The following is a 12,859-nucleotide window of genomic DNA, read 5'->3' as shown; positions in this document are numbered from 1 at the left end:
CAGGAATCATGTTTGCTCTTCACTGAACATCATGTTCATCATTCCGTGTCACATAACAAATGCAAAATGTCATACTATAGCCAGAGCCAGGGTAGAAGTCACAAGGAGGAGGCCACCTAGTTGTGTCTAATTGGCTTTCTTGGATCTCAACCATCTTCATAACTTCTCAAAAACTCATTCATGAGGAAAGAAACTGCAAAATGTGCTGTTTACCTAGAAGTACCAAATCCAGTGAGGTCATTCTCCCAGACCAGAATGGTACCATCTCCTAAATCCTACTGGGGACTCTCAGGAGGAGAGGATGTGACCTATGTGTCTAGGGTTACTCCCAGTGATGCTCTCCACAGAGAACATTTAGTTCCACTACAAACAGTTGTGTAGGAATCATTACCCACTTTGACAGGAGAAACTGAGGTCAATATTTACCTGGGAGCGGCACAGCATAGAAGTATGCTAACGTTGGGGGCTGATGGGGAGAGACGGCACACATGAATTATCTGCCCAACTGTATGGCAAGCAGATTGCAAACCAAAGGTCAAGCACCTGGGCACAGGGCTTTGTCTGGACATCCCTGATCAGGCTCTCTGGGATTCCTGCTGAGGATGTACACAGCAAGCATGCTTGATAACACAATCCAACTGAAAAGTAGATAAAGTGCATTTATTTTCTTTTATATGTGTTTTCCATTTTTTTTAAAAAAAAGGAGAAGGAAAAAAGCCTCCTCCTTTCCAGCACCCAGTGTCCAATGGGTTTGGAGACGTGGAGCCAGGGCCAGGCCCTAAGAGAAGGTGTGGGAGTAGAAGGCAACGGCATTGGCAGTGTAGTCCATGGGGAGGAGGTGCCCGATGTGCCTGGCCCCGAGGCTGGCCCCACCCAGGGCAGATGAGTGTTGCAGCTTCATCAGGGTGAAGCTGGAGAAGGAGTTCTGGGCCTGGATATCTCGGCCCTGGGTCAGCGCCAGAAGGAAACCTGAAGGGAAAGAGGGCAGAGGGCCAAGGTGAGAATAGACCAGCACCCTGTGGTTTAGACCAGGAGAAGGTGGGACAAAGACAGGGAGGGAAAGGAGAGGCCCAGGCCCTGGGGCATTCCTGTGCAGGTCCTCAAGGGGCCCACATGCCAAATCTCTAACAGGCAGGGCACCAGGGTACACGAGCTCAGTAACAGCCACGGGCTACTGGAGCGTGCAGCAACTAGGCACCACACGCCGGGAACTCCAAGGAAGCAATGGGGTCCCTCCAACTACTTCAGAATGTCTAATGGAAACCACACAGCTACCTGCACCAACACTGAAAGGGCGAAAGAAGGCGCCTTTTTTCCCTTCTGTCTGCAACTGTGCTGACTAGAGATGTCACCACATTCTGGTCAGAAGCTTCGATTTCAAAGGAAGTTTATCCTTGATTTTTAAGAAGTGGTGCATATTTAATAAATCCTTTAAAAAGACCATCACTTTAAGAGTGTGAGGAAGCTGGATGGGACACTGCCGAAAGGTTCCCTGGCCGACTGAGGGCTGTGGCCTGTCAAGGCCTTGGGGCCCAGGTCCCAAGGCTTCCCTGGGGCAGGCAGCTTTCCTGGGTACCCCACCCACCCACCCTGTACTCACCTTCCCTCAGCAGCTCCCAGCTCTTCCACACAGAGCCCACACACAGGATGGGGAGGCCCAGCTCCCCCTGGAACAAGACCTGAGGGAAGCAGAAACGGACACGGGGCCACCAAACCTCTCCAGCATGGAAGTGCGTAGTTTCTGAAGACCAGCCCACCCTCTCCCTGTTCCTCTCCCTCAAGCCAAGGTGGGCTGAATAAAAGAGGGGAAAAAAGAGGAAAACAGATTCATAAGCCAAGGGAGAGAATGTAAAGGAAAAAGGGTTAAGCAGCAATACAGAGGAAGGAAACAGCAGGGAGGGAAATGGCTGGAAACATGCACCACGTTAAACCAATTTACTACAGGTGAATACAGGCTGCCGAGGTCATAGTGGGGAGGTGCAGGACCGAAGAACTTTATGTGCTACAGACTTTGTACAGAATTTTTCCTCATACCCTAAGTTCATTTAAAATTGTGGCCCATCGCTTCTCGGCCTTTTGGCTAAGATCAAGTGTAAAATTGTGGCCCATTTATGGAGTTTTTTTTTTTTAAGATTTTATTTATTTATTTATTCATGAGAAATACAGAGAGAGAGAGAGAGAGAGAGAGAGAGGTAGAGACACAGGCAGAGGGAGAAGCAGGCTCCATGCAGGGAGCCCGACGTGGGACTTGATCCTGGGACTCCAGGATCAGGCCCTGGACTAAAGGCGGTGCTAAACTGCTGAGCCACCAGGGCTGCCCCATTTACGGAGTTTGATAGGATAGCCTCATCCCTGACAAGAGAGCCCAATGTGGCCCAGCAGCATCCAGGTTTCACCTCCCACCTCGACTCACCGGGTCAATCTCCGGCAGCACTGCTACCACGTGCCTGCCCAGCATCTCCCCAGCCTTCCTGAAGATAAACCGGCAAAGGGGATCTCCCTGCTGAGCACCTGTTGGGGGGGGGGGGGGGCGGGTGGACCTGGTGAGTGCCTAGGTTGCTGTCCGTCCACTGTTACTCCTTTTGTCGCAGGGCAGCAACAGGAGGAGCACCTATGGCTAGCAAGAGTCTAAATTCGAATGTCTGCCCACCTCACACCATATAGGTAAGCAAGCCCCCAAAGCTGTCTCTCCATCCTTACTGCCCTGACCCCACCCGGTACTTCCACCCCAGAAGAGGTGTCCTGTATGGAGGTGGCTCATTCCAGGTGCAGGAGAAGGGCAGCCCCCACTAGAGGAGCACAGTGGCATCTAGTCTGTACCCCAGCTTACAGAGAGTTTCCGAGCCTGTCCCTGAAGGTCTCTCACCTCTGGGGACCTTACCTGAGCAGCTGGCTGGTGCTCCTGCTCCACCCCACCCCCCTATCCAACCGTCTGCTGGTGGCCAGCCTCTCCCTAGCTCTGCTCTGAAAGGGCCTCCATCCAGCAAGGTCTAAGAGGGACCTACCATGCCATGAGGCTGTAGGAATCCAAATGAAGGGAGTATGAACCTTATACTGCAGACAAGCCATATGGTTTATCTTCTCCTGACCCCCAACCGGATATGCTGAACTTCTCTATGATCTCCTAGTTCTCTGGACATCATTGGTGGTGGTTGCTTTTTAATTATAGATTTGCTCAAAGGACAATTGCTTCCTAAATTTCTCAGAAATAGACATAGAGCCTGCACAAGCCATTGACAGCTGTCAATAACAAAAACACAGAGAATATAAAATAACTGTCAATACAAACCACATGTCCTTCTGGCTCCACTCCAAGGCCTACCAGTACCAAGGTGCAGAGAACCGTGGCAGAGAACTAAAGTCACTTGGGCAAAGGGAAACTAGCTTCCAGTTCCCAAATGAGTCCCATTCCATTCCCAAATTGAGTCCCCCAATTAGGGAGGTCTTTGGGAAACAAAACCAAACAAAACCCTGCCCCACCTCCAGTACCTTCTGCAATTTTCTGGCAAAACCCAGCAAAGCGGCATTTATCAAAGTCCCTATACAGGTGGGTGAGGATTCCTAGCCGATCTGGCACCTGAGAGACAGAGTAAGGGCATAGAAAGTCACTGGAAGCCAGGGCAAATGCCCAGTCTGCCCACCCAAGTTGACCTTCCCAGTGTCTCTGCTTGAGAAGCTGGAATAATGTTTGCTTTTTTAAAGTTCTAGAGAACACAAGGATTTGAGATTTCTCATTTGAGAGAAGTTGTCTGTTTTCCCACATGGATTCCATTGCTCCTTGCACATTAGCTTGGATACATCCAGCAGAGCACAGATGTACACTCACCAAAGTGTGTTCTGTTGTTCCCTGAGGTGCTCCTGAAAATATTTCTTTGGCGAGAGGAATTGAAGGACGGTTGCACATGGCAACTCTCAGAGACACAGTGCACATGAGCAAATTAAAGGCCCTGTGAAGTCCTGAACTGAGAAATCTGTTTCTCTAAAACTTCTCTGACCATGGGAGGTCCTCCTTTCACCCTAACAAACCGTCTCTGCAGGTCCTGAGGGACCAGTGTTTCCCCAGAGAACACCACTGATGTAGAAGACGGGGGGGGGGGGCTACAATGTGAGCACACACAGCAATATGTAAGCCCGTTGCACACACGATCTCATTTCATCCTTTGAATGACTGAAGGATGAAAGGGAGTGGCAGACATATCAGCGGGGTGTAGAACCAACCTGTTGGGTCAGGGTAGCTTAACTGTACTTTCATGGCAACTGCTATCAAAAGTGATTTCTCTTCCTGGTCCCTCCCTATTTCTCACCTTGGCCCTGGCGAGAGTTTCTCTTCAATCAATCCCTGAACCTTAAAAATACAGGTCCTATCTTCCAGCATCTCTAATCTCTGTCCTTGAGCCCATCCCCAGCTCATAAAAGTGCCTCCCACTCAGAGAATAGACTTACCTTCCTTATCCTCTCCCCTTTTACCTCAGATTCAGCTAAAGACAGCTGTTTCCTAACCCCCTACAAGTAAGCATGACCCAGACATAAGAAAGTTGATCCCTAAAGCCCTGGGTTGGAGGTTATAGCTCCCCGAGAACTCTCCCTATCCACTTCTTTAATGGCCTCTCCTTCCTCACTCATACAGGCCAGAAGCAGCTCACTGTCTAAGGCACCTCTTCAACCTTTACCTGCTGTCTCTGTCTGAGTACATTGCTTCCTGATCTCACTGGGGCCTTATAAAATGGCATCTACCTTCATTTCCCAGCAGGGCCTAGCTACCCAAGAATGCACCGTAGCTAACCATTTGTCCCCAATCTGCCCATTCCTCATGCCTGGCATCCTCTTGGTATAGGTATCACCCACATCATTATGAATCCTGTCCTCACCTGGGACTCCACCATCCTCCAGCTCTGACTCGCAATTTACCCCAACTTCAGCTCACCTAGTTCTTCTCCTATACTCACTCCTGCTCAGTATCCCACTGTTCCATCCCAGGGGAGCCTGTTTACCAGAGGCAGGGGGAGGTACCTGGAAATAGTTGAACATCGCCTGTTTGATGTAGCCAATGTCATGAGGAGCTGCCTCTAGGTTGTCGATAGAGTCGAACACTATTTTCACTGCTTGGTGTGCAATCCAGTAGGCTGTGGAAGGCAGAGAGGGCTAAGAAGATGGGGCAGTCCCCGAGTTCACAAATAAGGAAACTCAGACAGGTTAATGATCAGCTTGGATATTACAGCAAATTAAGGTACCCCAATTTCAACTGTATCTGACCGATCCGCAAAGGGAAAGCTAGAGGTTAGACAACAGGTGTGGCTGGATCACGCCAGCTCCTACACAACAGTAAAGACAAGGTCAGTCGGCTATCACAAAGACCACTGGAGTCACTGCCATGAGCTGGCCCCAAGGGCCCCTATGAAAATGTACTCCTGCTACCTATAATGAGGTCAAGCAGGAGTTTCTATACCCCTTTCCTATTAGCAGACTGGTCCAGCATGTCCTGGCATCTATGGCCTTAACCTTCATAGGCTCAATTTCTCCCTAAGGACTCCAAAAATCAACACAAGTAGGCAACAAATATGCGAATCTAAACCTGGATACAAATCACAGCTCCAGACCAAGGTCATCCGCTAGTCTGCCATCTGCATCCCTATGTTCTCGGTTATTATCCTGGAGACTCAGAACAATTTTTTAGGAGCTGTCCCCAGACAGCCCCAAGGGATTGGTGGCAGGGGAGAGGAAGATGGGGAGCTGCAGGAAGGGTCCAAGGCCCTGAGCCTCAAAGCCAGGCCCCAGCTGGCATGAACTCACCTGAGCCCTCGTCCCCCATCATGTGGCCCCAGCCACCACAGCCACTCTCAGAGCCATCAGGGTTGATGAGCCTGCAGTTGGAGCCTGTTCCAGAGATGAGCACGATCCCACCTGGGGAGAGGGCACAGGAGGCTCAGTGCGACCAAGGCCCGGCATGGAGCTCCAATCCACACAGAGCCCTCCTCTGAGAGACAGAGAGGAACACGAGCCTGTCTCCTTGCCCAGCTTAGTGACTATTTGCCTTCCCCATACCTATTATGAACCAGGGATTGTGTGTGTGTATCCTGTTTGCACAGTGATACTCATTCAACATCCTGAACCACCTTTGTGAATACAGTCACCCCCATTTTATGGAGAAGGGAGTTCTAGAACTTCTCCAAGATGGTACTGCTGGCAAAACAGGAGCTGAGATTCAAATGCCCATCTCAGGATACCAAGGCCTTTTACACTATCACAGAGCTCCTGCCATGTTCTTCTTAGCCCTTAACTGTTCTCCCAGCCAGCCTTGTTACCACACTGCCCCAGAGGCTCCTTCCTCTGAAGTGGAGTCTTGGGTTTGACTCTTCCTGCTTCCCGTCAAGACACCGTTCTGCCCTCCCCCCTTCTGTCCAGTCCTTGCTTTGGTAGGGATTTAAGCCAATAAAAAGAAGAGGGAAAGAGGGCGGGGAATGCTGGAGGCTGCCTTCCAGACATTGCAGGACAAGCTCCACCAGTTTTAACTAAGGGGCTTCCCCAAGAAAACCAGTTCTCAACCTCATCCTCATTCTTCCTCCTCACCATCCTGCGTAGCTGTGGCGATGGAGCCAGCGGCGTCAGTGGTGATTAAGTAGTTTTCACTCAGGTGGGGAAACCGGTCCCTCAGCTCCTCCGTCAGGATCCTCAATGCATCCTCCTGTACCCCACCACTCAGGGACAGGCCCTAGGCCATGTGGGATGTGAGCAAGTGAGTGAACAGGGCCCTAGACCCAGCTCCTTTCTCGACCCCCTCCCTTCCTGGGGTCTACCCCTCTCTCCATCTGGGCACACTCTGCTTATCCAGCTCCAGTCCTCCTTCCGCCCCACACAATGACCCATCAGAAGGCTGCGGTTGCAAGAACTTGGTCTAGGAACGAACCCAGGGACGGGATTCAACAATGCCAGGTTTGGAGTGTGGGAGGGGCAAAAGCACCCTCAATGGAAAAAGTCAAGCAGAAGAGCAAGTGGAGGAGGCAGGCTAGGTTTGGAATACCTGGGGTTTAGCTGTGCCTACAGAACATGTCACTGAGGCTGTGGCCAGGGGATAGTCAGAGCTACAGCAACTTGAGAGAAATGTCTGAGCTAAGCATCACAGCTAACGCTGAAGAGTGCTTATTGATCAGGCTCTATATTAAGCACTTTGGGATATCATTGTTCTTTCCCAACAACTGAAGGAGCTGTTACTTGCACTGTCCAAATGAGACAGAGGCTGAGAGGAGGTAAGCATCCTGCTAGGGGTCTCGCAGATGTTGAGAAACAGAACTGGGATTCAAAGCAGGGTCTCAGTGGCTCTCCAAAGCCCTGGGCTCTTTCCATCCTTGTGGCTTGTAGGTGATAACCGAAGACGTAAGAATGGGTGAGAATATCTGTTTCTAGACCAGAGACCAAGCCCTCAAGGTCTTGGCACAGACTGATCTAGTCATAATCACTGTCTGTCTCTCTCTGTGCCTTTATTCCCAGACTCTACCCCAGACTCACCAAGCTTCGTAGAGGGACCAGAGGATCCAACCCTGCTTCCAGTTTGGCCCTGTTCACCATCTCGTTGATCCTCTCCACACACTTGTCTGTCCCGATTAGCTGGCCCCAATCAAGGGAAGCAGGAGTTACAAAGGCTTGCATGACCCGTGTTGCCCCTACAAACTGTAGTTACAGCCCCAACCACCATCTTAATGGGAGTTACAGGGAATAAAACTATAACCAACCCACTGGTCCCTCAGTGTGGTCTTTACCCAGTGGTTTGTGCTGAGTCCATCTGCTTCTGCCAGGATCTGCCCATCCTCTGAGAGTAAAAGGACCTTGGACCGTGAGCCTCCCCTACAGAACACAAGAGGGCACTCAGTCTTGCTCAGACAAACCTGCAGAGACAGCTAAGCTTGTGCAGACCTTGTCACAGGCAGAGCCCAGTGCGATGGTGACAGCTTCGGCAAACCCAATTCCCAAACCGCTTCTGTGGTTTGGTTTGATGTGTTACCAGGCTGAAATGTTGGTCCAGCTCGGCTTCCCTTGGTGATGTCCTACTTATCCTGCAAGACCTTACTTCTCTACCACCAATCCTTGAAACCTCTGTCATGTAGCCTACTGCCATAGCTCCGTTGGTCAAACCACATCAGTCCCCCCATAACTCCTAAAGTCTGGTTAAGAGTGCTTAGTTGTCTCCTCTCACTTGACTACAAGCTCCAGGAGTCAAACTCCAGATCATTTATCCATTCTCATGCCTGGCACAGGCCAATATATTCAGCACACGTGACTAAAGGGAATGGCACATGTCTCTGCTTCTTTCACAATAGCTAAAAGCTGCCTTTCATTCAAGCTCCAGCTCCAGCTGCCAAGTTCTTCAAGACACCCTTGGGAGAAATACTGATCAGAGGGCAGGGAGAATTTAGCTTCCGTAAGCAACCAAATGGTGAAATACTTATTACTGGGGCAAATGGCAGTTTGGAGGGAGGTTTGTGGGGGTGTGATGTATGTTTCTTTACTGATCAGCACTCTTGCGAGTATCAGAGGAGGACATTAAAGACCTGCTGATCAAACTCAAAGATGACAAGAAGTCTGAAGACGTCGTTAATGCACGAGGCAGCAATGACCCAAACAATCTCTCGACAAGCTAGATAAAGGGGTCAGGTCTTACCATGAATATAACAGGGATGAGCACAAGCTTCTGTACTGATTTTTATTTTTAAAAAAGAAATTTTTTTTGTACTGATTTTTAAAAGCGCCACAGATACAGGATGGAGGAGATCAACCTTAACAATTCATGTTTAAAAAAGGAAAGCCATGGGGGCGGGGATCCCTGAGTCAGCAGTGAGATACAGCTGCCTTACAAGTAATCCCGATCTCAGATTCGAAAGTGCCCAGGCTGTGACAGGAGCCACCGCCATCGTGCCCAGCTTCGACACTCCCAGATTCACAGAACGCTCTCCTGGCAGGGAACGTGGCAACCATCTGTCATCCCTCTTAGTAGACACGGGTGGTAAATGTGGCCCAGACTGGGCAGAAGTCTTGCCCAAAGTCATTCGGGGAAGCAGTACCACAAAAAGTCCGACAAACAAGCTCCTAAGAAGGAAAAATGCAAGAAGGACAGAGGGTTCCATCTAGCGTGAGGGTCTGGAGCGCTGACGAGAAAGGAGCCCCTCGGCTGCCGCTGTGGTGGCGACCGAAGGCCTTTGTGCCCCCTCTCCCCCCTCGTGCCCAAAGCACAGTCCCACTCCCCACCCTCGGTCCAGCAACTTCACACCGCACACCTGCTGAGCGAAACTCTCTCCGGGGTCCGGGGTGACGAAAAGGAGCTCCGGGAGCTCGCGGGGGCGGGGAGCGCTGGCGCCGAGAGACACAGGAGCCCCCGCGCCGGGCCAGGCCGCGCGCCCGCCGACGCCCCGCAAACACGACCCCTCCTCCGCGAAGCCCCGCGGCCGCACCCTAGGCGGGAGGTCCGCAGCCGGCAGCCCGGCACCCGCCTCCCTCCTTCCGCCCCCGGCCGCTCCCGGGCCCTCCGCCGAGCCGCACTCACCCCTCCACGCCCCCGTAGAGCGCCGCCATGCCCAGGCCGCCGCAGCCGCCGCCCTCCCGCTGACTCGCCGACGGCGGGTGCCCGCAGGCCGAGCGCCGCGCACCTCTGGACGCCGCCGCCTCAGGGCCGAAGGGATCCCAAGCCCACGAGCGAGAAGGGGAGCCGGCTCCACCCCGCCGGACACGTCACCGCCCGCCGCCGCCTCCCCCGCGCCCTCCTCCCCGCCCCGGAAGCTGCTGACAGCTCCGCCCCACGCGTGCGCGCTGCTCCCGGTCGCGTAGTCGCGGGTCAGGGCGCGGGGGCGCATGCGCGGCCCTGCCCGCACGGGTGGGGGCGGGGCTCGCCCGAGGTTAGGCTCTCCCGCCCGGCGTCTGCGCGGCGACGGCAAAGGGCGCAGGTGCGCAGACCCCCTGCTGCCCTGGTGCCGAATGTGCAGGACCAGGAGACACTGGAATTGGGCTGGGAAAGGAAAAGCCTGTCCTTGCAACCGGAGAGGGGGGCGGTCGGCTTTTAGCACTCGCTCAGTTCCCTTCGTTGTGCAGGGGATGGGGGGGATGGGGGGGAAGATTAGAAACCTTTTGTTGCCCCCCAGCCGCCATCCCACTCTCCTTCCTTACACGGGAGTTGGGAAAGGGAGCGAGAAGCGGGGGAATCACTAGCCGGGCTGGGGAGCCAGGCCGGAGCTCCTGCGAGCCTCCGCGGGCTGCTCCAGGCTGTTCTGGGCCCACAGCGGGGCACTGCTCTTGGCATCTCTTCCGGAACTTCAGCCTTAGGGACCAGCCCTTCGCTGGGCAGTTCTCAAACTGGCCTGGTCCCTGCTCTGGCCGCTCCCCATCCCTTAGTAGATAGAGGTACTTTATATCTTCTTTTAGAGAAACCCTGGGCTAGTAGCTTCTTTACCTAATAACCAGTTGGGCGTGCTTGTTTTGGTGTGAACCTTCGGCGCATGCGTGGTCTTTTATTTTATTTTTTAAATTTTTATTTATTTATGATAGTCACACAGAGAGAGAGAGGCAGAGACACAGGCAGAGGGAGAAGCAGGCTCCATGCACCGGGAGCCCGACGAGGGATTCGATCCCGGGTCTCCAGGATCGCGCCCTGGGCCAAAGGCAGGCGCCAAACCGCTGCGCCACCCAGGGATCCCTGCGTGCTTTTTTAGACTGGAAGAGGAGACTTTACCCCAGGTCTTACTTACTTGGGTCCTTGAAACACTACAATGTAACCCTCAAGGAGAGTTGAAGTAACTCACTAAGTCACAGAGAATATCAGAGAGAGAGAGGCAGGATTTTTATGCCCACCTGTGTCAAATAACGTCTGTAGAACATCTGAGCTGGAATGTACTTAGTCCAACACACATGTTTTTAGAATAATAGAACTCAGATTCTGGTGGGATTAAACTGCGCAGGGTTTTTAAAGGGGAGGAGATTGTAGGTGGATTTTGAAAGGACTGTGTCTTTTTGCACACTAGTGCAGTGAACCTTGGGACCTGTATGTATGATAAAGTTTCCCTTTGTACTGCTTGTTTAGAAAAGGAAGCAAAAGAGAAGAGTGCCCAGATTCAAAGACAAGGATTGAGTTCACCATTTACCAGCTGATGACTTCGGGTTTTTATAGACAGTTGCTGCTGCTTCTGCTTCTCTTCTACAAAATGGAAATGATAAACATCCACCTACTAACACAAGATTTAAGTATCAGAAGAATTTTGGAGATTTTAAAGTACTACACAGATTTTAACTAATTTTTACTTATATTACTAAGTACTGTGTGCTGTCCAGCACAGTAGCCATATGGGACTACTGAACATGTGAAATGTAGCTAGCACACTTGAGATTGTAAAGTTACAGGACTGCAAAATAAGCTAACAGGCAGAGATCAGCCTTGAAAACCAGTGGTCAAAACCAGTCTAGTCATACAAACAAGCCTTCATGTAGCTACTTTTGCAAGACTAACCTGACCTGGGTCATTCGTTCCTAGATATCATCTAAGATATCATAAGCACAATGTGAACTGTAACCTAAGGTTTATAAGAGGTAACCACTGACCAATTCCCTGTCACTTAAGATTTTAATATTGTAACTGTACAGGCTACTTTTAGGCAAACAGACTTGATTGATAGCATGTAGAAAGGGCTCAAGGGACCACCTGGCTCAATATAGACAGGCCCATTGGGCCACCATAGGCTCTAACTAACCAATGAGTTACTTAAAACCAGGCACAGTTACCAGAAAAGGAAGATTTCCACATGTGACCATACCTCTTCCCCTCTTTAAAAACAGCCTCCACCCACTGGTTTGTTGCAAACAGCCTCTCCTCTGCTGTCCTGCTGCTACTCCCTTATGGTGTATTCAATAAACTACTATCGCCCTTATTCTGTTGCAGGTGAATTCTTTTACCTGTCAAGCATGACCAACTTCCACTGGATCGTTGCCCCACACTTGGGGGTCCCCCATCCAGCTGAGAGATATCCCATTTAGATACCACAATAACCAATCACAGCAAAGAATAAACAATTACTGTTTTGTCATTAATTAAGCTGTTTTATAACAATCTATCTCTGAGCCTCATTCCATGCTTTGGTTTGAGAGCTCCTACATTGTAAAACTGTCTTCTTGCTGTATGCAGAGTAAACTTTTATTAATTACTACTTCAGTGATTCATTCGTTTTATTTCTGTTATTTCTGTACATTATAGTTCTATAAAATTCTTTCAGGTACCTTTATCTCGTTTGACTACTTCAAGATTTTACTTATGTATTTATTTGGGAGGGAGGGGTAGAAGGAGTGAGAATCTCAAGCAGACTCTACACTAAGCACAGAGCCCAACATGGGGCTCCATGTTTTGACCCTGAGATCATGACCTGAGCTGAAACCAAAAGTCAAGCACACTGACCAAGCTACCCAGGCACCTCTTTGTTTGACTCTTTTAACAGCTCCATGAAATATCAGAGATTTCTAACCAAGTGAGGAAGCTGAGGCTCTGAAACCAAAGCAATTAGCATAGGTTCACACAGATACATGTTCCTCACTGTGGGTGTGCTACAGGAAAGAAAGATGTTGCAATACACACGAGCGTTAACCTCTATTTAGCTTGTTAGAGTTCAATGACCCTTTGTAATGCCTTGCAATATCCCAACAGCTGCCCCTGTGATGCTCCTGTGGTTGGTAAAGTGCTCTTCTGCAAGCCACAGTCTTGTTCTCTGTCTTGGGTTCTTTGACCCTGTGGCCCCAGGGAGGCCATATTTCCATTGGGGGTTGGGGAGTGGGGGAGTTGAAGGGACAGCAGGAAAATATCTTTCCTCCCAAATCCACTTGATTTTGGGTCAGAGGA

The 12,859-nt window shown here is 50.9% G+C and overlaps 1 protein-coding gene across 3 annotated transcripts; it reads right to left on the bottom strand.

The window, feature by feature from the left end:
* Positions 1-639: 639 nt before the first annotated feature.
* NAGK (N-acetylglucosamine kinase) lies at positions 640-9,690 on the bottom strand. 3 transcript variants are annotated; one of them, XM_072769745.1, is made up of 10 exons: positions 9,533-9,690; positions 7,755-7,839; positions 7,504-7,602; positions 6,568-6,709; positions 5,791-5,901; positions 5,011-5,123; positions 3,490-3,577; positions 2,414-2,511; positions 1,601-1,679; positions 640-969 (listed from the first exon to the last, which is right to left on the bottom strand). In XM_072769745.1, exons 1-10 carry the CDS (start codon positions 9,559-9,561, stop codon positions 779-781), a joined length of 1,035 nt encoding a protein of 344 aa, XP_072625846.1. In that variant the 5' UTR covers positions 9,562-9,690; the 3' UTR covers positions 640-778. The 3 variants fall into 3 exon arrangements, with proteins under 3 accessions (XP_072625846.1, XP_072625845.1, XP_072625847.1); XM_072769744.1 differs by lacking the exon at positions 6,568-6,709 and adding an exon at positions 8,847-9,078 and having other exon boundaries at positions 9,533-9,685; XM_072769746.1 differs by lacking the exons at positions 640-969; positions 6,568-6,709 and adding an exon at positions 8,847-9,078 and having other exon boundaries at positions 1,652-1,792; positions 9,533-9,685.
* Between the last annotated feature and the right edge of the window lie 3,169 nt (positions 9,691-12,859).

The sequence above is a fragment of the Canis lupus genome, chromosome 12 (assembly GCF_048164855.1).
Source record: "Canis lupus baileyi chromosome 12, mCanLup2.hap1, whole genome shotgun sequence".
Classification (NCBI taxonomy): domain Eukaryota; kingdom Metazoa; phylum Chordata; class Mammalia; order Carnivora; family Canidae; genus Canis; species Canis lupus.
The sequence above is the reverse complement of the archived record's forward strand: the minus strand, read 5'-3'. Positions and strand labels throughout refer to the sequence as shown.